General features: G+C 32.4%; 1 protein-coding gene across 7 annotated transcripts in view; it reads right to left on the bottom strand.

Moving 5' to 3' along the window:
• LOC145268281 (uncharacterized) overlaps nucleotides 1-25,000 on the bottom strand; it is a 106,615-nt gene that overhangs the window by 43,101 nt on the left and 38,514 nt on the right. For 6 of the 7 annotated variants that reach the window (XM_080123682.1, XM_080123679.1, XM_080123683.1 and 3 more), the window contains exons 7-11: nucleotides 20,882-21,023; nucleotides 18,927-19,100; nucleotides 16,648-16,710; nucleotides 11,766-12,128; nucleotides 6,124-6,219 (exon numbers count right to left, since the gene is read on the bottom strand). In XM_080123682.1, coding sequence (XP_079979808.1) covers nucleotides 6,124-6,219; nucleotides 11,766-12,128; nucleotides 16,648-16,710; nucleotides 18,927-19,100; nucleotides 20,882-21,023 — 838 coding nt within the window. The remainder of the gene's footprint in view (nucleotides 1-6,123; nucleotides 6,220-11,765; nucleotides 12,129-16,647; nucleotides 16,711-18,926; nucleotides 19,101-20,881; nucleotides 21,024-25,000) is intronic. The other variant, XM_080123684.1, reaches the window with a different exon arrangement.

The raw sequence follows: 25,000 nt of genomic DNA, 5'->3' as shown, positions 1-25,000 counted from the left end.
TAAAGAGCTAATAAGAATGAAAGATGATTATCGAAAAGACAGGAGATGCCTATTGACCTTAGTCTGGAAAGGACCGGGGTTACAGGTAGGAGGAAATCAGTCAACAGGAAGAATTTCACGAGCTTGAAGTTCTTGGAAAGAAACTACTAGAATAGGAAGCTGCACTGCAGTAAGCTATCAAAATAGCAAAGACCACTAGAGAATCCAGTCAAACTAGCTGGAACAAAAGAAGCAAGAACTAGATCAGACAGACAATTCTAGCATTTATAGAAAAGACAGACTAGCAACATCACATCTGGGAGAGAGGTTTTAAAGAAGGGTGGAGAGTGGGTTAATCAAATTACAGATATGTTTTTGCAATTTATCAAGAACCCTCAGATGGGATAGAGATTCACCAGCCCAAACATGACAACAGTACTCCATATATGGTCTGATATTAGATTTGTAGAGATAAAGAATAGTCTCGGGTGCGAGAAAGTGTTTGGAGAAGTAGAAAGAGCAATGGATCTCTCGTATGAGCTGCATGCTATCTTACCAGTAATCATAAGAGCACTTGAACTCCTGAAAAAGATTTTCAAAAACTACTTGGCAAACAAACCCGGTGAACCAAGCGCAAGAGAAATTCAAACAATTGCACTTAAAGGGGCAATTAGAATCTTAAAAGGATTTCTTGTTTGGAATATATGCAATAGAAGGTGAACGCTTGGCATCTGGTAGAATGTCCTATCCCAACCTTGAACAAAAGAGACGAAGTCTGGTTTTAATGTAAGGAAAAATCTATCCGCGAATAAAACCGTATGTAATAGTAAAACGAATATTTAATTACTGAGATGTTCTTTTGCTAAGCAATATGCAAATTAGTTAATATTATGATGCTGATGGCATTCACTAGATCAGTATATTATGTTGACAAGGTTCTTGCGGAATTTTTAAACTTTGATTTCAAATGATGTATTTTCAAATAAATTCTCATTATAATACCTTTACTTAATATATTATTTTAAAGAGCGTTTTTCACTATCTAATCATTTAAATTATGATCGTTTTAAAATCGTTTTATGTCTTCTTTTCAGATTTGTTGAATACAAAATTAAAAACAGCAAATTTACACAATTTTCTTATTTCAATTCAAGCTGCTGAAAAAGCCCACGATATCAATGAAACATTTGGCTCAGGAACCATTACTGAACACACAGCACCATGGTGGTTTAAGAAATTTCGTAGCAGTGACAAGGATCTTGAAGATGAGTGTAGTGGTCGACCCTTGGATGTTGATAACAATCAATTAAGAACTATAGTTGAAGCCAAACCACGCACAACTGTTCAAGAATTTGCTTCTGAATTAAACATAACATACGACAATTTCCAGCCACTTGAGATTGGAAAGACAAAAAAACTTGACAAATGGGTGCCTCACGAATAAAATGACAAAACACTTCTTTTATACAACAATAACGACCCATTTCTCAACCAGATTGTGACTTGTGATGAAAAGTAGGTTCTTTACAACAACCAGCGATGCTTAGCTCAGTGGTTAGACACCGACAAAGCTCCACAACAATTTCTGAAGCCAAAGTTGCACAAAAAAGTCATGCCGACTGTTTCGTGACCTGTGACTGGCCTCATCCATTGTTAAATGTAGATGAAACCATTACAACGGTGAAGTACTGTCAACAAATGGATAAAATACATCAGAAACTTTGACAATAACACCCAGCAACAACATAAAAAGGCCCAATTCTCCTTCATGACAATGCCCAACTGCATATTGCTAAACCAACCCTGCAAAAGTTGAACGAATTGGGCTATGAAACTGCTTCATCCGCCGTACTCTCCAGACCTCTCACCTACCAACTACCACTTTTTCAAGCATCTCAACTTTCTCCATGAGAAATGCTTCAAAAACCTAAGCGATATAAAAAACGCCTTCAGCTACTTCATCACCACAAGATCACAAGATTTTTATGTTACTGGCATAAATACATTTGTTTTACATTGGTAAAAATGCTGATTTTGATGGTGCTCCTTCCGATCAATAAATTTTTGTTCGAGTTAAAATATGTTCATCTAAATGTAAAAATTAGAAACTGCAAGAATTTTCTTGTCAATATGATAGAAAGCTATTGCATTGTTAATATAAATTTATCATTAGTGCGATAAATGTCCACACTTTACAGGTATACAGATTTTTTTTTTTTTTTTTTTACACCACCCTCAAGAGCCACTCTAGAATAAAGGTTGAGGGTCAGGGTAACTGTGAGACAATGCAGTGATGATCGGTAATGGCGGAGCTCAGGATTTGATTAATTAAGAAGACAACTCCAAAAGAACTCGTTTACATTAGATTTGAAAATGATCTTGTTATAGCCAGCTGGGAAGAGATGCTGCACTACATAATTCATCTATCCATCTCAACAGTGTTAGGTTGCTATTTGCAAGTATTGATATATTTTTGCTGTAATATAGGTCCCTAATGTTTGTCAGAGTTGGCTGGGTGTTCTCCGATTCTCTTGAGCATCTACAGCATCGTGCTATCAGATATATACTACATATTCCCTGTTGCGACCTTGTTTCCTCTAGAGTATATGATCTGCTTAGATCTGCCATCTACTTGCCAGAACGTAACAGTTGCTTTTGTTGCCTACAGATTATTTCATGGTTCTTGCCCCTACTGTAATGCTTAAATACTGCCCTGTGCTGCAGCTGAACAGATCAAACCTGCAACGATATACATTCACATTAGACCCTCCGCATAATCACACCAATGTTTGCTCAGAAATGTACCGGCGATCTCCTTTCACATTGTGCTCTGCAGTCCTGAACATGCTACCACAAAATTGTGTGAATGAACATTTATCACTGTCACATTTTCAGAGTTCTGTATTGTCTAACTATCGCGATTTTCTTAAGTTTTATGCATTCCCTAATTAGCTCTGTCTATTGTTAACGGTTTTATGACTATGGCTTAATAATGGTTAAAAAGAAAGAAAAAAGAAAGAAAAAGTCATGCAACAGTTTTGTTTGCTAGACACTAGAGAGGATAAAAGAATAAAATAATTTCAATGAATAAAATATTAGTGAATCAGTTCAGTTAGTGAATCAGTTCAATTAGTAATGATTAGTTCAGTTAGTAATGATTAGTTCAGTTAGTAATGATTAGTTCAGTTAGTAATGATTAGTTCAATTAGTAATGATTAGTTCAGTTAGTAATGATTAGTTCAGTTAGTAATGATTAGTTCAGTTAGTAATGATTAGTTCAGTTAGTAATGATTAGTTCAGTTAGTAATGATTAGTTAAAATTACAGGTCAACTTTGTAGACAAAATAGAAAAATCAATTCATTGCAATTTTTCTAGGATTCGTTCAACAATATTTCTATTTTATATCAAACCACAGGTAATCACTTGCTAAAAAATTTTTTTTTATTATTTTGTTCTAGTTAAGGATGAGGCATCCTACCGGACATCAGACAATTACCCACTATCTCAGACATTTTATCTTTTTAAGATTCTAACTGTCACCTTAAGGGCAATTATTTGTATCCCTTTTGCACTTGGTTTTCTGAGTATATTTGCCAGGTAGCTTTTGAAATTTTCCATAAATCTGGTTACTAGCATGATGGAAATCTTCCTAAAATTCCAGTTTCTTTTTATGTCATACATAAGATATTGGTATTTTGTTATCTTTTCCCTCCGAGCTCTGTTTAACCCAGCCACATTGGGGACACTGACTTCTAAAGTTGTTTCTTTCCCCTCGTTTCATATCAATATGTCAGGTTTAATAGCGCCGTTTTCTAGTAATTCGATGGCTCCATTCAGTCTCAAGTGACAATGGATACCCCCTGTAGGGGCAGCTGCACGTGTAATTGTGAGGCAAAGGTTGCACAATCGCCAACTACACCTCTTCTGAATCGGCACTGAGTCCAGTGGCAAGAAGAACTCCAGGATGATTGGAAACAATGCTGAGATAAGCGGAGAGCACATGCAGCACCTAGAAGTCCCAAATAGTCACCCATTTAATAGTGACCAGGTTCAATGTTGCTTAACTTTGGTGATCCAACAGAAACCGGTGTGTCAATATGATTATGCCGTATATTTTAGCAATTAGGCAGGTGATAAATATGACAGCTTAATACGGTGTGATCCAAATTAAATGCATACATGCAATCATTAAGTTACGATCTTTTATGCAATGTAGCTATATTTTATACAAATTAACAGTTCTTGGCCAGAATTCCTCCTATATTAAAAATACAAAGAAAAGTCTATCTGATATATACACCAGTGGTAAAACAAAAATATATTCCAAAAAATCGGGTAAATTGATCAAATAGTTTTATTTTTATAAAGAAAATCATTTTTAGCGATTAATGGGAATTCATAAGCATTACGATAAAAATCCAGCAAGTATGAATAATGGTTTATCTCCCTTTGTTTCTTGGGATTTTTTCCCAAAATGTTGTGGGGTGAGACGGTCCGTTTTTGCTTACTCATAAAATTAGATTTTTTTTTTTGTACGTAAAAATGAAACTACTTATCAATTTATATGATTTTTGGAATATGATCTTTCCATTTCCTCACAGGCATGTACATTATACAAATTTTTCTTTTTTTTTTTTTTTTCAATACAGGGAGAATTCTGGACAAGAATAAATTAACTTCTGTTCATGCCTGACTTGCCTGCCAAATTTCAGGCATGAATATCTAGCGCTGTTTTATCGCTTTTCAACGATATGCTAATGTACACTTTCATTTTGTAAAAAAAATTTTTTTAAGCCACTGGAATTTTTAAAGTAGGATCATGCCATGGAGTATACCTGGACACGACTTATTTTAACAAGATGGAATCGTCTAAATATTGTTTTAATAGACATTATTTTTAAGGTAAACTCCACAGATAAAAATCTGGGGAGCTATGGTCCGGTGAATGTGAAGGCCATTTAGAATCACATCTATTGATGTGACACTCACCAAAGTATCCCCTGTATATCATGTAAAAAAAAAAAAAAAAAAAAAAAAGATGCTGGAGATTCATAACTAAACATGGTGGACGGTAAACTTTATCCCACGTTGGACATGTCCAGCATTTGGTGATTTGTTTTATTCTAATTCAATATGTATACTTGCATATGACATGCAAAATTGTAAACTAACAAACTCCTCTATTATAACTGCTTTTACTGTTGTTGTGATGGCTCTCTCTCCAGCCGTGGAGCAGTCTGCAGACTTGTTTCTTTTTTTTCATCTTTGGTGGAAAATAAACATCAACAGATGTTAAACATGTCTACCAACGTTTAGCCTTGACTGCCCAACAGTCATTCGTTTTATTCTTGTTCAATAACATTTTATCCAAACCAGTTGCAGACTTTTTCTATTTTTTAAAAGTAGGATCAGGCCATAAAGTGAATGCGGTATTTTGGTGAGTGTCTAGCTTAGGGTAAGTCCAAAAGTATAGGGCAAAAATGCATGAGAACCAAACCCCCCCCTTTCTCCTAGAAACTATTTTGGCTTCATGCCAAAACAAAAAATAAAGAAAAGAAAAAATTGTAAAATATTGTTTTTTTTTGTTAAAAGTTGTTATAATTGTAATTTTTTATTTAAATAAAAATCAACGCTCATGATATGGACACCTGGATACGATGTGCACAATGGTCAATAAATAACTAGGGCACACTTTCCTCTTCAGATTTTGGTTATGGCCCTCATAAGTTCAGAAACAGTCTGGGGATTTTTTTTTTTTTTTAAGATACACATTATCTTTGAGATAATTTTAAAGATAAAAATCTTAGGGATCAGGATCACATCTACTGATGAGGCATTCATCAAAGTGTCCCCACATATCCTTGAACATCTATGGTTGAAACTTTAACCTTTGTCAGATATATCCAACTTCAGTCAAATTAAATAAAATATTAAAAAACACACACACCTCCCTTCATCCACTACAATGTTGCAAACTGGTTTGATATTGGTATATCTCTTCAAATGAATGAATGTTGAAGAGTCTTTAAAATATAAATCAATCTAAAATATATAAAGGCTTAGTTTAAGTCTCATCCACCTCAAGAAAACGGTTTCAGGAATAGTTTGCAACAATGTAGCGAACCTATAAAATCTTTATTTACCCTGGCATTTTTAACTGCACTATTTATCTTCTCCATGGCAGATTTTTCAGCATTTTCTACAGCCTCCATTGCTTTCCAATTCTTTTTTCTTAATTCCTAAAAGCAATCAAAATTAAGCAATTCTACTTGTAAGAAAAAAAAAACAAAAACAAAAAAAAAAGAGTATATGCATATTTTAATATTTTAAAAATATAAATCAAATCAAAAGCCATTGAATCTGATCAAATAATTTTTTGATTTCACAGAAACAAAATTTCTTCCAATTCAACTATTCCACATTAGAAACATTGAAATTTTATTGAATTTACCGCATCGCATTAAACTTTTATCAACTTATCTTCCACTAATCACTGCGTGATCATACCTTCATATTGCTACAGAATTCTACAAACTATCTATATAAATGCTTATATTAGTGCTGAGATGAATAATTAGAATCAGATTTTTTCTTTTTTTTAATCTATATAGGAATTGGGGGGAAAAAAAACTTGAAAAGGTTATACCCTCGAAATAAAAAAACTAAAAAAAATAACAAAAAAAAAAACTGACAATATTAATAAAAAATAAAACAGTAAAAAATAAAGAAAATTATTGCAGGCCACCTCGTGGCACAGCTGATAAGCAACGACTGGAGGCCTGTAGACAAATGTTTCATTTTCAAAGATTTAAGAGAATTACACTAACCATATTTCAAAATACATAGAACATTATGGTCCATATCTGACAACAGATGAAGTGTAGTATTAGAAGAGATATTACACATTGACCACCCCTTGAGCAGTGAAGGGAATTCTTTACCCTTTTTGGAAGTTGGATTATAACCCCACATTAAAAACAGACAGGGTACTCATCGAGAAGCAAGTATCTAAGGGACTATAATATGTGGAGTAATAAACAAATTTAATATTCATCCTAACTATGTCTTTGGTTTATTTAATACTTATCAATTTAGATAAGGAAAACATTTTCATTTATCTTCTTAACCTCAGAATGCATTTTCAAGTCTAGTTGATTTGATTTCTTATAAGATAAAAATAAAATATATTCTGAAATCAAAAACAGTTGCACCATGAAGTGTCCTGTTATTATTTACAAACAAATTGCTTTCATTTCAATAAACATATTACAAACATTTTAGAATAATTTAGTTAGAATTTAATCTAAATGAAATCTAAAAAAAATTTTTAATATTTAAAAAATTTAATCTAAATGATATTTAAAAAATTTTTTAAAATAATATTTAAAAAAATTTTTTAAAATAATATTTAAAAATCTTTTTTAAAATATTTAAAAAATTTTTTAAAAATAATATTTAAAAAAATTTTTTAAAATAATATTTAAAAAATTTTTTTAAAATAATATTTAAAAAATTTTTTAAAAATAATATTTAAAAAATTTTTTAAAAATAATATTTAAAAAATTTTTTAAAAATAATATTTAAATTTTTTTTAAATAATATTTAAAAAATTTAATCTAAATGATATTTATAAATAATATATAATGCATGTTATTAAGCATAATATGCACTATACATTATATACAAGTTAGTGATGGGACGATTCCAATATTTTTTCCAATTCCAATACAATTACCGATTCTGATTCTTTATAAATCTCTAAATGTTAAAACTACCAAATGGTTATGTTGTCCCGATTACCGTAAAAACACATCTTAAACGTGCATATATTTTCTCAAACGTAAAAACCTTGTGAGGAGGTTATCTATATATTTTAGTTTAGTTTTACTGGAAGTTTAAATCCATAAATAGTTATTTTATTATTACTACCAGCAGTGGAAGATTTTTTTAAAACCAAATTTAAAAAATAAAAAATATAATTTAAGGAACAGTTTTTGGTATCAGAAAATAGACAAAATTTTTTTCATACCCCTCGCCTCAATTCTGATTTTTCCAATTCCCAATTTCGATTAATCGTCCCAACATTAATAAGCATTTTATATAGATAGTTTTCAGAATGCTGTAGCAGTACGAAGGTATCACAATGCAGTGATTAGTGGATTGGTTGGTTGTTTTATGTCATTAAAACCCTTTTCAGGTTATTTAATGCCAAATCCAGTGATTTTGTAGAAAAACTTTTTAATAGAATATATTTGTTTTTTTTTTACACTCCCCAAAGCCTGCAAGTTGAGGCCTCACCATCAGATATAGTTTAAGGTCATGTCCAGGACCGTGATTGGTGGAACGTAAGTTGATAAAAGGATAATTTGTAATTGTACCTATTTACAATGCCTCCCCACAGGACAGAGTTAGACACCAGGGTCGTTTTTTTTTTTTTTAACGTGGAGAAAAGGTACAAAAATAAAAATTGTCTCACTCGTGAAGGATTTCTCCTCCACTGAAAGTGAACGAGAAATGGAAGTGCCACATCTGAAGAACAGATACTACACTTTGATCTTGGCCAAAAAGGCCAAGTTTCATGGATAATTTGCAATTGTAGTGGAGGAATAAATTCATTTTTTTTTTTTCCATAAATTTTTGTACAATCCTAAAAAACAAAACAAAAATTGGAAAAGTAAATTTAAAACGGGTGTTTTATTTTTGTTCATAACTTGATTACTTAATCATTTATTTTATGATCAATAGCAAATTAAGATACCTTGAAAAGGAGGTTATATCCTTAAAAAAAAAAAAAAACCTTTGACCATATGATTCTATTGATAAAAATAAAACAGTAAGCAATAAATAAAAAATTAAAGTCATAGACAAATTAATTGTCATTATTAGTTTTAAGTTTTTTTTAAAATCTCATTTTCTTGTTCTTTACAATTATATGATAAAAGTATTTTGACAAACATTTCTAATTAATATTTCTAATAATTTATATTCCTCCCTCGCATAATAGCACTTTTTTTTTTTTTTAAATAGTTCAACTAAATTTCTGGAAACAAATGTTCTAAAAATTACAAAAAAGCATTCAGGTTTAAAAAAAAAATTTTTTTTTTTAGAAAGATAAAGTTAATATTGTTAGTTTTCAAGCGCTTAGAAAAAAAAATAAAATAAAAATAACTGTATGAAATGATATTGTGTACAGGTCATTGATTTTTGGCCAAAATCACTATGAATTTAAATATTGTATGCAGGTTGGCAGTTTTAAAATATGGAGATTACAATCTATAAAAATTCATCTTTATGTTAAGCTTAATGTAAAAAGGTAGACTCCCTCTATCGAGCTAGAAAGCTCACACCTTCCAGTACCTTATCCGTATATTTTATAAAAGTGAACTTGTCTATGTATGCGCAGAATGACCTCTACCAAACTACTGTCACTTTTTGGTCTACAGACTTGAAACTGGATATTCAGGAGATTCAGAGATGTGGAACAAATTTGATTTTAGGTGATACAGAGAGTTGCTAAGGAAGTAAAAAGTTTTAAAAACTCGAACTTGGCAGGCGTCAGTTGACTTACTGTACATCTTCCACGCATGCACAAATATACATTTGTACGTTTTACTGTGTTAATTTTAAAAGTTTTGATATCCATGCGTCTTTAGGTCATATGATAGCGAATAATGTTAGAGAGATAAATGTTTTGAGTTCGATTCTAGCTGATGGCACCCAAATCATTTTTCTTACAATTTATGAAATCTATATATTAGGCACAATATGATAATCAATAGAGAATTGACTAATAATAAATAGAAAATCTGCATGAATTAACATATATTTAAGTATATTTTATGATCAGCGAACATTAAAAGGTGCATGGAGTATTGTTGATACATATAGCTGATGTTTCAACCATTAGTTTTTTCCTCTTGGACAGGATGAAAAATGTCCTATTAAGGTTGTTCACCACCAAGCCAGCTCCAACTTTTGTTCCATTATATAACGTGACATCTCTATGCTTGTTTTACAAGTACTTAACCTTAATGTAAATTCTTATCAACCAGACTAGAAGCAAAATCCCACCCCTTCACTGTGGGAAGGTCCCCAGATTCCGGAACAACGTTCTACTCTAATAGAGTCTTTCCTCTAGCACGTGCCTTGGGAATTATCCCAGTTTCCTCAGCTGCAGTAACACTGCAGAAATTTAAATGTAATGTGCGCAAATATCTTGCTGCACTACTCTCCATTTAGAATGGCCTATAAATCTGTCAATTAATCACAGACTTTTACATTGTTTAGAGTGACAAAAAAAAAAAAAAAAAAATGCATCTAGATATTTATTTTTTTTTTTAAATTTGATATCAGAAAAATGAATATCATTTTTCCTTTTAAAGGTTTTCAAGACAAACACCCATCACTTCAGATGATGACGACATATCTAATGTATTATTTGGACTACCGTTTTCATCTTGTATTATTTTCACAACGTTTCGGTAGATGTAACCTACGTTCTTCAACAATAATCCTGTCGAATGCAGGAATCTCTGTAATTTGTGAATCTGCGTGGAATTTTGAACAGAGAACCCTTTATTTAATCCATATGGGTTGCATACTATAGTTTTATCAGCCATGACCAGATAGAAGTCCTAAGTAATTTGCAATTGTATTTTGAGTGCCGCTAGCACAGAGAATAGAACTTTCCATCCTCAGAAGAGTAACTTACAGAATTTCCTCCAGCCATGAGTAATTGCAAACCGCAAGGATCCGTGGCATAGCACATTCCATATAGATTCCCGAGTTTAACAGAAAGATTCCTAAGTTTAACAAGATACATCTAAAAAAAGAGGTCAGAGGTTACAGCAACTGAAAATAACACTCAAGATGAGAACAGTAGCCTGAAGAATCCAAATAATATGAATTATCAATCCTCATCTCAAAAATTCAGAAACAGTATTTGATAATTTATTATTCAAGCAAAATTCAAAAAATTGAATTTTAAGTAAAAACCAATGATAATTGACATATCACAGTAATGGACATATCCAAAAACTTTGAAACAGAATAAGATAGAAAATTAATTATTAATGAAAAAAAATTAGTGAAAATTGAATTTTGCTAAAAAGAAAAAAAAGAAAGAAGAATTGTAACAAGGGAGGTAATTATTTTCTGTAAATTTTAGGCCAATTTAGCAATTATCTTCTAAAAAGGTTTCAATTAATAATTTTCTACCTTATAGTTTTTTGTAAATTTTGTATATGTTACTCATTTCAACATGACACTTAAGTAGATACAATTCGTTTTCCTTGTAATTCAATATTTCAACTTCCGTTCAATAAGGAATAAGCACCTTTTGTGCGAATACGCCTTGTATAAATAATGAACTTGAGTTTAAGCCACAGTTGATGTTTTGTGTTAACTTTCGTATAAACTTATCCATGTTGAATTCTTTTCTTTTTTTGTTCTATAAAACTAAAAAATTTTCTTTTAGGTTGAATTTTGAAGATAAAATATAATTCTAACAAGACACTATATCAGTCAAAGCCTCAATTTTTATTTTTTTTTGTTGGCCAAAAATAAATGTAACCCTTCAATCTCCAACCTAGTCTGTTTGCAATATTAATGGTATTAAGAAAAAAAAAAAAAAAAGAAAAAAAAAAAAAAAAAAGCAGTGTTATTGTTAGAGAAGCAGTCACAAAAAAAAAAAAAAAAAAAAAAAAAAAAAATGAAAATGTTATTAAGTCCAAGTGTTAAAAAAATAAATTTTCAAAGAAAAAGAAAAAAAAAAAATAGTACTTACATCATTCTTATTCTTAAAAACCTGCATTTCTTCACGAAGTTTTTCAAATTCTCCAACTTGGACATTCAAAGACGTTGTTAATGCCTGAATTTCACTTTCTTTCTCATCAAGTCTGGCTTTAGTTTCTGTTTCTTTGTTTCTGATTTCCGATGTAAGTCTAACGATTTCGGACTGTTTCTCACCAAGTAATCTTTCATGTTCTACGAGGGCTACTTTAGTACAGGCAAGAGATTCTGGTTGGACATCTCCATTTGGGGCACCAGCAGGTTCTTGACGTTCCTCACGGTTGATTTCCATTGTAACAGGACTTTCATGGACCAGTTTGTTTTCTTCAAGCAAAAGTTCATTTTTTTGCTTCACACTCTGTATAAAATAAAATAAGCTTTTATTTTAGACAAATTAGAAAATATTTGAATATAATTAACTTTCAAATGTTTGGCATGTGGCAATATGAACTGGAACAAATACATAGAGGCTGCTGCAAAGAAGGTGGGTTCCCTCTATCGAGCTAGAAGACTACTCACGCCCGAGAGTATCCTGTACCTTTACAAGGCCACCATTCGCCCATGTATTGTTGCCACATCTGGGCTGGTGCATCTACCACTAGTCTCTCCCTCTTAGATAAAGTCCACAAAAGAGTGGTCAATCTAATCGGTCCCACTTTATCAACTAAGCTCCAGCCCCATCGCTGCAATGTTGCATCACTGTGCCTGTTTTACAAATATCTTAATGGAATGTGTGTTCTGATGAACTTGTTTCACTTGTACCATCTCTCGACGTACATATCCCTGACAAACCTGCCTAGCAATAAGATCTTACCCCTTCACTGTTGTTGTCCCTAAATTTCAGAAAGCTTTCTATTCTAATAGTTTCTTCCCTCGAACAGCTAGACTTTGGAGTTCCCTTCCTGCTGCTCTGGCTGTACTAATATGCAGAAGTTTAAATGTAACATAAACAAATATCTTGTTAATCCTTCTCAGGCATGGCCCCAAATAGTAGCCCCTTACGTCCAAGTGGTGTTATGCCTTGTAAGGGGTGAATACGAGTAAAAAAAAAAAAATTTTTTTAAATATATATATTTTTTTTAATTTAGAGTTAATGATTGATAGACAGCATGTCAATCATCTATGAATTATTTTATGCTGAATAAAGTTGTCAAATATAATTCTACATAGTGTAACGTAGTCATTACCAGGGCTGTGACAACATATTATTTTCATTGTTTTGACTCTTGAGTATATATCCGTTAATGCCTTATGTTTTTATATAGACGGATGTGGTTCTCGGTTGAGTAAGTGTCCAACGGCGTCGGATATATACCCGAGAGTCAACAGAACGAAAAGAATATTCTGTTGTCACAGCCCTAGTCATTACACATGTCCACACGCTAGACCTACACATGCAGACAGTCACAAGGAAAGAATTCGACCTACTTTTCTTTTTTTTTTAGTTGAAACAGACATTCCAGAATAATGTCCTATCTCTTGTTAAAGTCTTTTCGTACCCAATGTGTTAACAAGACTGCTGTGTTGAACATGTGGTACTCTTTGTCTGATCACATTTACGGCATATTTTTTCTATCACTTTTAGCCCCCACGTGTAACATATCCATGCCCTTCTGTAACATCAAGGGTTCATGCTTATTTTATTTAAAATTTTTCTATCCATTCTTCCTCGCCATGACATCATCTCTTGGTATTTGCATATGTTGGCTGCTGCTGCCATCCGTGTTCTGTTACAATTAATTTAGATTCTTAGAATACATTGCTACCAGAACATATTGCCCTTTGAAACACTTGATCCTAGAACACAATAGTTTTATAAAGAAATTTCACAATGAGAGTGGGAATATTGATTTTGGAAAATATTACTCTTAGATATTTTGCAGAGAGTATAAGCGCATTACTCTCTTCTGAGAGTAATACGACTATTCTCTAAGAAGAAGAAAAAAAAAAAAAAAAAAAAAAAAATGTATTTTGGCATTGGTAAGCTTTATTTTTAACATGAGTGCCTTAGCCATCCCCTTTTAGTATTTGAGATTATATATATATAGTGTAACCCAGATATAAGGGATTTTCTCCGGCGCCAAATTAGAGCTTGTTTGGATGTACAGTGTAACCCTGATATAAGAGAACTGCAAATCGCCTGGCATTTGAAAGTCTCTTATATCCGGATGAGAGAGAGAGAGAGAGAGAGAGAGAGAGAGAGAGAGATTATACATATTGAATAATTTGCTTTCATATAGACAAGACTGCCTGAACAGGTCTATTTTCTAAAAACTAGTGATTGAAACATGGTCATGACTGTGTAGCAATATATTACTGCTAATATAAAAACACACACATATAAATAAATTTTTTTTATACCTACAGACACTAATGTTTCATGCTTATACACAATCATCAGCATAGCAGTGACAATTCCTGTCAAACAGGAGATTTGAACCCAGCCACAAAGTCACTAGACTTCATTTGCTAAGCCTTTACCTCTAGGCCACCAAACAATTGCCATGAGAACGAAGAGAATTAATAATCAATAAACGCTCAATTCAAGTGCAGACATGAGACAATCCCAAGTGTTGAACGATAGAAGTCATGAACGTTGCATAAACGCTAGTTGACTGCCTCTTAGGTTAGACAGTGCCTATCCTTAAGTATTCTTAAAGGGGCTTGATAATTAGAATTGAATAGTAATTATTCTTTTATACTCTACAGACAGTGTTTCATGCTTATGCAATCATCAGTGTAGGATGATAATTCCTCTGTGTGTGTATATAACATTTTCAAAAATAAAATATGCCATAATATGGAATTCCCCCCCATGAGCTTAAAAATTTTTTTTTGTGACGGGTTCCTATAAAACACTAAAATAAGCGTCTTTTATACTTATGTTTCTGCAATTTCTAAATACCTCTGTTTCCTTTTATCAACATTTCTTTCTTACTAAATCCTTTTTTTATTCAAAGGAAAAAAAAAATTTTTTTCAACTGTTTTCTAAGGAATATACATGTTTCTGATGAGTTGTTCGGTGGGCTGTCGCTATTCAATGAAACACATGCAAAATGTACTTCATAAAAAAAAAGAAAAGAAAAAGATTAAAATACGAGTATGAATTAAATATATCTCCTGGTTTTGGAACGTCGACTAACAAGATTATATATATATATATATATATATATATATATATATATATTTCCCCAAAACCTCTGTCCTTGATGGGGAGGGGGTGCTAAAACTTGCTGCTATGGTTTCAAATGATCTGAAATAAGAGAAAGGGGAGACTTGATTCCAAATATTTCTCATATGTTATATCTCCCCTCTTTTGGAAATAGGGAACGATTATGAATATCTCCAGTATCAAATAAGCCTTATACACTGTGAATTTTATTTTATTTATGAAAACTAAAAAAGGGAGATACAACATGAGAAACATTTGGAATCAAGTCTCCCCTTGCTGTTATTTCAGATCAATTGAAACCATAGCAGCTAGTTTTTGTCTCCCCTCCATCAAGGCCAGAGGTTTTGGGAAATAATTCATATGCAAAACTAAGAAAACAAATGACTATGTTTGAAACATTTTATGGCTGTAAAAATGTGCCAAAAATAAGCTCTGGATGATGGATGATCCCCTTAATGTGTGACCTTAAGGACAAATGTCACAAAGCCCACAACACAATTCAGGTCATTACTTTTTCAACAAGCCTTCATTTGTTAAATTCTGATCAATAGTTGCTGAGATTTGGAACCCATAAAATTGCCAAAAGAGGTAGTATATCTATGCATATATCTATACTGGTAGCAAAATTGAATATTGAAATGCTCATATCTTTGGTTCTATAGGACGAAACTACATGAAAATTTGCAGGCTTTTGAAGATTATAATACTATTTTATGATTAAAATTTATGACAATTGGTAAAAAAGAACCTATATTTTTAACCTAATAAAATATGGCCAAATTTGCCTACATTTGTATATATAAGCGAGATAAGACACCGATAGAAATTCAGATGAAAAATCCTGATAGATATTACTGAAGTAATACTTTCATGGTGATCCTAGCCAAAAAGGAAAAGCTCAATATCTAAGAATCGAGCAATATATAAGTTTTGTGGTCTAATGGATTACCCAGGTTGTATCAACTCCTCTTTTTGTATAATTTTCTCCCTATAATTATCCACAACCACTCAAAAAACTATTTTCAATAATAGTGCTAAAAAACAAAATAGCGTCCATTCGCAGCTGAAGATTTTCCTAACTGCATTTCATTTCCTCTGATGATACGAGTCATTGTTGAAAATCCATGGATTAAGGAAATTAAAATAGTCCTTTCTATATATTCCTTTTGTCAAGCAATAAATTCTTAAATCGAATATATGTGTCTATATGTTTTTTTTTTTTCAGAATTTAAAATTTAACCACAAAACTATATATGTGTATATATATATATATATATATATATATATATATATATATACACACACATCAAATGCAGCAGTTAGTCCTGGAAACATATGCCAGAAAGAACAGTTGGAAATAAGTCATATACTATCCACTATGACTATGCAATTTCTACAACTATATATCTAGAAAATGGAGCCATAAAACCTGACAGTGATAAGGAACAAGAAAGAGAAAGAAGCAACCTTAGTAGAAGTTAGTGTCTTCGATGATGCTGGTTTAAACAGACCTGAGAAGGAAAAGATAATGAAATACCAAGGTCCTATATTTGACATGAAAAGAAATTGGAATCTTAGGAAGATCTCCATCATTCCAGTAATTATAGGAGCAACCTGGGGAATGGGGTATCTGGTAGGTTGAACAAACTGACAAGGAAACTGAAAAAAAAAAAAAATAAATAAATGAAATAAATGAAAATCTTACCATAAGTTTTTCTTCCAATTCTTCAACTCTCTTAGAAAGATTCATCATGTTTTTTTCAGCTTCCTAAATTTACAGAAAAAAAAGAAAATATTTAACCTTCATCCCTATCAAAAACAAAAAATTTTTCAATTGTGACTGAATCATTTTTAATTGAGTAATTATATAAGTAATTATCTAACTAAAAAAAATTTTTTTTTTTGTACAAGTGATGTTCCAACACCCGAATGGATCAGAGGAAACTGCAAATTGCATTGTTATGATAACTGAACTTATGCATTCATGGCCTAAAAGTTTCATTTCTCTGTTGCAAATATTGATGGTGTGAAAGCAACTCCCATCATGGAGATGCGTCATTGAATTCTTTCTTCAAGGTTTTAAAACAAAGTTGTTGTATGAATTTTCCTCGAAGAAAATGAAGAAAAATGAAAAATTTAATTTAATAAAATATGAGCATGTAAAAATGCAAGGAAAGGGAATATAAAAAAAATAAAAGGAAAAAACCAAATAAACGTTAAATGGATAAAACAAAATTGAAAACAGAGTACCCTGCATAAATGTTAAAACATTTCAAAAGAAAAAAAAAAAAAAAAAGAGTATGATCCGATGACTGAGAGCGAATGTTCAACCCATAGCTTATGAAGCGAATGCTCTTATACGTTTGTCTACGAAGATGTGGCTGGTATAAGACATGTTTTATTCTATTTTAAGCAATTCAAGGAAGACGGCTAAACGCGCATGCGTGGTTGGTGAAAGGAACGATAGCCTGATTGAAAGGGAGGTTTTCAAAAACGAAAATAAGCAAACATGGTGTAAATAATGTACCCCCCTCCCCCACAAAAAAGAAATGAAAATTAGTTGTGAATTAACAGTTATAACGCTTGATTGGCCCAAATAATATTATAAAACAGCTTATTTCTCTATCTCTCTCACTCTCAGCATCTCTATCTTTAATTGTCCCTGCTTCTGAGTGACTATAACCAGAAGTAGTTTCGCGTAGCTGTTTATGATTTCGGGTGTCCGTTGGATCAGCAATGATTTATTTTTTGGAGTGTAATATTTTCACAAATAAACAATAAAAGTTGAGTTTCTAAGTGGAATAATTCCGTGAATTATAAATAAAACGTAAGAATATTGTGTACATACCGAAAAATGGCGGTGTGTTTTACAGTTGAGAACTGTTTGTTTATTGGTGGAATAACCTAATAGGGGAATTGTAGAATGCATATTTCTCATCCAATCAGCTGGGCCGGATATTTCAAAAGGGAGAAATAATTATTTGTCAGATGTAGGGAGGTAAGAATATGTGATTGTGTAGGAAATCTGTAGTCAGTTAATGACGGCTAACACCCAGGAAAAGTAGAAAAAAATATAAAAGCACTTGGTGTAGAATGGTGTCGTAAGAGGACTTGGTAAAGTGAGGGTGAAATTTTAGCTATTTCCCCTGTAAGTTAGGATGATGAACATGGCGCTCCTCGAACTAAATGTAATGTTTTAATATTACGAAATAATGTGTATGTAATTGTGTTCCGTAGCTAGATAACGTAATGGATAATGGCGTAAACAATTTTTTTATGTGCCATCTGTTGTTGTCAACCTACGGTAGTTTCGTCCAGGGGAAAAATTGCGCCTCTTATTATAAACAAGATATATACACACACACACACAATCGTAATTTAATGTACATTGTCAATAATAAATGCACTTGTTTGCTAATTGTGTGATACATTTGTTGATTCTTATTAAATCCCGGGAAATGGCAGGTGATCTGCTAGTATATATATAAGAGAAAGAAAATTAAAACTAATTTGAACTTTACAACAGAATTTCTTTCTGTCCTCTGATAAGAATAGCAAGAATAGCATTCTTTGAAACTCCGGGGAATAAGGTCTTTTTAAATTGTTTTTTGGAGTATTCAGTTGAACAATAAATTTTGATTGTAAAGTTCAACTCAGTTTTAATTTTTTTTCTTTTATAATAAGCTCTACTCTCTTGCGTATTGAGCTTCTTTTATTCAGTTGGGATAGTGTGTGTGTGTGTGTGGGGGGGGGGGTCACAATGAAAGGTTAGTAATAAAAAAAAAAAGAAAAAAAAAGAGGTTTATCTCACCACAAAACTTCCATTTTTCCTTAATCCTATCACTAACCCTAAATCTTTTGGTCCACATCGGTCTTAAGGGAGGTGGAAGGAATCCTTTTCTCATTTTAAAAGAAAAAAAAAAAAGTGGAATCACCCTTAAAAAATTTTTTTTTTAAGAAAAACAAAAAACAAAAACGACATACCTTATTACGCAATTCTTTATCTTCAAGTTGATTTTTAAGTGAGGCACATTCGGTTTGCGTTGCTTGGAGAGCTTCGCAAGCTTTGTTGCTTTTCTCAACAAGTAAAGCTTTTTCGTTATTCAAGTTTTTCAGTGCAAGGTTTAATTCTTCATATTGCTGAATTTCATTCTGAGCCTAAATGGATAAAAAAAAAAAAATTACAATCATAAAGATAATATAAAAAAAAACATTTCCACAGAGCTAGAATAGCGGAAAATTCTGCTAACAGTTAAGATACTTTGTGTTTGTTATTAGAGCTAAATTTAAAAACTGAAATATTTGAATTTCAAGTAGAACTACTTGTGTCACAGTAATGAAAATATCCAAAAATTATGATAAACGATAAAGTAAATTAATTTAATGAAAACAGTTTTCGAAGATAATTAGTGAAAATTGAATTTTATTACAACCCCCTCCCCCCTAAAGGTGAGGGCCCAGAATCAGTTCAGCATCCTGTTTCACTGTGCTAAGCCAGGTTTTAAGTTGGCCACAGGTTTTAAGTTGGGCATTTTTTCTAGCCTGGTAGTGATGCTGTGTCGATGACTTCATGGATGAAGTCAGCTGGGTGTCGAAGAGCATGGGCAAACTAAGGAAGACGTCTGGTAAGCAGAGATAGTGCAAATTGTACTGTTGGGGATAAACTGTTGCCAGTGGACACGAACGATGTGAAGGCAGTTATAGTCAAATACCTCCAGTTTACGGTAGGTCATTTACCTGCATAGGCCAAGTCTTGCAGCCATAAAGGAGAATGGTGCAGACGAGGGCCTCGTAGATTCTTACTTTAGTGTTTAACCTTATTTCTTTTGGAGACCAGAGCCGTTACTGAAGCTGACAAGTCTGCAATGTGAAATCTGACCAAATCAAAACACAGAATTTGCTGACATCACCACATTTATCCAGCACAGAGGTTATCCTAAAGACTAACTAGCTATGCTGGTATGATCATGCAGAATATTCATCCTCCTGGATAAACCATTGCAGAAGCATGGATATTTTGGATCGCAGGAGGATTGGCAGGCCAAGGGAAAGTTAAAAGCAAGTGTTTAGACATTATAAAGTTGCACTATAATAAAAAGGTAGAGAATCACTTCAAAAGAAAGTTTTTGTTTTTTTAACGGCTGGTGATAAATTCAGAGGCAAAAATAATGGAACCTTAAACCGAAACATTTGCAAGGCAGTGATGGACCCAGTCATCCACGTTGGAAATACCTCAAAGGATACACATCCATACACAATATGGCACTCGAGAATATGCAGACATTTAGCAAGTGCTGATGGAGAAGTCTCCGAGGAGCTACTACTGAGTTCAGTCTCCTGTATTATCACATGGAAAGATGCCGATCAGAAAAGCACTTTGACCTTGCCTCTACCAAGGATACTTAACAACCTTCATTATCTGTCGGTTATCAGACAGGTTAAACCTGAAAGAGCTCACTACCAGCGTTCAATCCCCTGGATTCAAAATAAGCTAACCATAGCACTCGAGAATATGCAGACATTTAGCGGGTGCTAATAGAGAAGCCTATAAGGAGCTACTACTACTAAATTTCTAACCAGAAAAGCACTGTAAACTTGCCTTTATACCAAGGATACCTAATGACCTTCATTATCCGTCAGTTATCAGATAGACCAAACCTGAATGAGAACCCACTACTAGTGTTCAATCCCCTGGATTCCAAACAGGCTAAATAAAAATGAGACTTCAGAGTACCCAGACATTTACTGATAGAAAAGAAGCTATCCTTGAGTTTAGTCTTCTGTACTCTCATCCAGTGTGAATCCAAAAGCACAATGACCTTTGTATAGATTATGCTGTGTGAGTGACCTTGATTTTTCCTGCTCTTCAAAATCATCCAACTTTCTGGTAAGCACATAAAAATGAAACTCCAAAGGAATCGTAATAAAAAAACCCTCACCTTTTCTTCATATTGTTTGATCCTGCCTTCAAATTTCTCCCTCTTTTTTTCCGAAGTGTTAAGTTTCAGCACATTGTTTTTCAATTCCCTTTCCATGATCTGCACTTTTTGCTTCATGCTAGCCATTTCTGCTGGGTCAATACTGAAAATAAGAAATGAATGCCATAATTATCTCCAGAAGAAGAACAATAATAATATGCTAAAGCGTTTCACATCTGTCAATAGTTTTCACACACATTAATACAGGGTGGGACAGTAAAATTGTCGCCCTAAAGAAAACACTACAGCTTTATTTTAAAGCTTATTGAAAAAAATTCAGGTAACTTGATAATTTAGTAGAGCTGATATCTACTCAATTTAGCCACCTTCAGCCTCAGTCAGCGACTCGATATAGGTCCGGAACTGGAAGCATGCCTTTTCCACACTCGGCAAATACTCAGATGGAGGCGATCAGGCTGGCTTTTGGTGTTGTAGGAAGTCATGTTGGTGATGTTCTCAACATATGACCAAATGAAGTAACCCAGCAAGTTTAGGTTGGGGGAGGAAGAGGCCAGTGAAAGAAGGGTACAAAGTCGTATCACTCCTTCCGAAGCCAAGCCAGAGTCTCTTTGGACTTGTGGGTTGGTGTCAAGTCCTGCTGCCACAACCAGGCTCTGCCAGCAGCCACCTGATTGCATCAGGAGATCATACTCTCCAGCACATTCAGGTACACTTTGGTGTTGACTTTCAAGCCTACTTTGAGGATGTGAGGTGGCATGATGTGATCCTCATTTGAACCTATACTAAAAGCCATAACCATGGCCGGAAACTTTGTTGAGCTTCAAGCATTGAACCATCTGTATTTTGCATTTTGAGGGTGATGGCAATGGTCCTGTTGTCATAACTTGGATCGGTAGAGAGCATGTACAGTGGAGCATTACCGATCTCGCTCATTGAACGTTGTGCCACTTTCAGACATGATAGAAGACTCTTATTGCTCTTAGGATTTGTATACAACTGGCTAATAGTAGATAGTCTGCAAGAAAAAAAAAAAAAAAAAAATTGGTTTCTATCAAACAGAAATGGAATCATGTAGTCTTTTCCAATGCAAAAATTTTATTGTTCTACCCTGTAAATGAGATTGACGATTAATCTGATGTCACCCAGCGCAAATAATTCTTAATTTAACCATTTCAAAATAATTTTTTTCCAAAATCAAATAACATCTTGTTGGCTTATAGCAAGAGAAACCTGGTCACATCTTTGAAAATATTTTGTTAATTTAATTTGAAACTTACAAAGCCAAATAATGTTTATATATATATATATATATATATATATATATATATACATACATATATGTGTGTGTGTTTTTATTACATGTTTGTGTTTAGAAGTGGAATGTTTGTGTATGTATATTGTTGGCCTATGGCCAAGGAATATTTTGTAAGCTATTCTAAAAGTACTGTGAAATCGAATTTAAAGAATTAAAGAAGTCAATGTATGATGACGATATGGCAGCATACAGTTTGTTTTAATGCTAGTTGTATACAAAGTCGGCCATGTTGGTGCAAGCTGAGGTGTTTGTTTTTGTGATGATCTGCTATTCATAAAATAAAGCGTATGCAATCGTAATATGTATAGTGAGTTTGTAGGTCTGGGTGAAACTTATTCAAATGACCGATTAAAAATAAGGGAGCATTCATTAACTGAATCTGTAATCACAATGTAGTATGTATGAAATAGTAATACGGTGAAAGGCAAATACTGAATTGGCTACATACAAAAAAGTTACCCCTCCCCTCCCCCCAAAAAAAGGAAGTGGAGAGTTTCGGTTACAGAAGAGGAGAGAGATTTACATTGGTGTGAAAGCCTCGTTTACTCTCTTAGAGGGATTGCGTATTTTAGAGAGCATGTCCAACAGAGGAAAAAAAAAAAAAAAAAAGAAAAACAGAAAGACAAAATGTATATATTGGTGGCTAGAAACAACGACTTGCATGGGAAGTGTTTACTTATAATCCTATATTGTTGAAAGTAGCAGGGGAAAAAGTTTTACCATTTTATTATATATAGAGACTAAAAAAAAAATTTTTTTTTTTTTAAACTTTCATTAAGACAGCTTATTCATAGAAGACCTCTTCGTTTTGTCGGTGGTATTAAACTCCAGAGGATAGTCCACCCCCTCCCCACTCTCTGGAGAGAGATATATAGCCTATGTGTGCTGCATGGTTAGTGCAAATTGTGAATAGAGAAACGTGGTCACATCTTTGAAAATATTATGTAAGTTTAATCTGAAAATCTAAAAAACTGAATGTTATATAATTTTTTTTAAATGTTTTTTTTATTTTTCCTGAAACTTTCGTTAAGACAGCTTATTCATAAAAAAAAAAAAATGGGTAACGTCCAAAACTTCAGTACGCAAAGTTAAGACATCGTAAGTGGACTGGGTTTACCTAAATATGGTATGGAAATCACTAAGCATGAAACGAAAAACGAAACCATATGGAACCACTTATTATGAAACAATAAAAAAACAACTTTTTTTTAATATTCAAAATATATTAATGTGGAAATATTTTATTTATAAAAAAATTAGTACATTATTTATGGCAAAATTCCATTTATATTAAAGAAACTTTTTTATATAAATGTTTAAAATAAGTTGTTTTTTTCATAACACAAGTGTTAAAAAAAACTTGCATAAATTATGACAAAATTCTGTGATAAAACTTGTGAAAGACATATTTGAAAAAAAAAAAAAAAAAAAAAAAAGGGCACCATTTATAGACATGTAAATAAAAATTTTCATTAGTTTTTTTTTTGTGATAACATGAGTGTTAAAAAAAAAATTTTTTTTATAAAAATGTAAAAAATCAGTTTATTTTTTTTAAATGTTAAAACTAAAATGATTTTTCAAAATAAATTATTTTCTATATGGTTTCGTATTTCGTTTCAAGTTTACCAACTTCTATTCCATAGTTAGGTGAACTAAGTCCACTTCCGGGGGTTTTAATTTTGCATACTGAATTTTTTTGGACACAACCAAAAAATGTTATGAGATTTAATTATTGATTCAAAGAAGATTTTTGTTATTTGCAATGTTTCAGCAGATGTAACCTTTGATCTTCAGGTGCATCTTGTTAAAATCTGGAATCTGCACGCATTTTCAAACAAGTCCTTTATTTAATCCACAGGAGTAGCTTGTTCTCATTTCGTTAGCCATGTGCAGATAGAAGTCGTAATTCGTATTGTGTTTTTAGTATCGCCGGCACTGAGAATTGAACTTTTAACCTTCAAAAGACTGTCACTTTAAACTGATTATTAATTGGCACTTCTGGTGCTTGTTAAGCTATAGTCAACAAATAGAGTTTTTAAATATCGTTTTAAGCAAAAACAATATTACGCACTTAATTGTTATGTCGAAAATAGTAATATATATAAAAAAATCATGAAAATTCATTAAGTAGAATAACTGCTATTATGTTTTTAGTAAAAAAAAAAAAAAAAAAAAAAGAAAAAGAGAAAAAGTCTATCACTATAGGCAACGAATATTGCAGCCATGACAAGTAATCTACAATATTCTTTTCAGAGTTATGTCCCCTGTGTATAGTCTCCTACTGCCTACTTTATAATGTCTAAGAAAATGTGATTTATTCAATTTTCCGTAAAAATTACTTTTAACTTGAAATAAATTTCTATTCTATGAGTTTTCGTAATTTTTGGATATATTACTATTTTCAGCATGACAATTAAGTATGTAATATTGTTTTGCTTAAAACATTAATAAAAAAAAAAATTGATCTGTCGGTTGAATCATAAAAGCATTGCACTTATATCCACTGAGTCACGGGTCCTTGTAATAGTAATACACACAGACGAAAAAACGCTTTGGATAATCACAGATTTCAAGGTAGTTCTACTAAAATAGCCATATTTTTTAAACCAAAGCACTTCAAGTCATCAAATTACAACTGTTTTGTTCGGAAATGAATATACTTTCAAATGAATTAATAAATATGAATGTACATTATATATTTTAAGAGTTTTAAGCAAATAAAGTGATAAAAATGTGAACGTCATAAAATGGCGTTTTCGGTAAGGTTTTGTAATGACCCCCCCCCCTGTTTTCTAAAGGTCCGT

Source organism: Euprymna scolopes, chromosome 43 (assembly GCF_053919585.1).
Source record: "Euprymna scolopes isolate OS-2025 chromosome 43, ASM5391958v1, whole genome shotgun sequence".
NCBI lineage: Eukaryota > Metazoa > Mollusca > Cephalopoda > Sepiida > Sepiolidae > Euprymna > Euprymna scolopes.
Note: the sequence above shows the minus strand (reverse complement) of the source record. Positions and strands in the feature narration are given on the sequence as shown.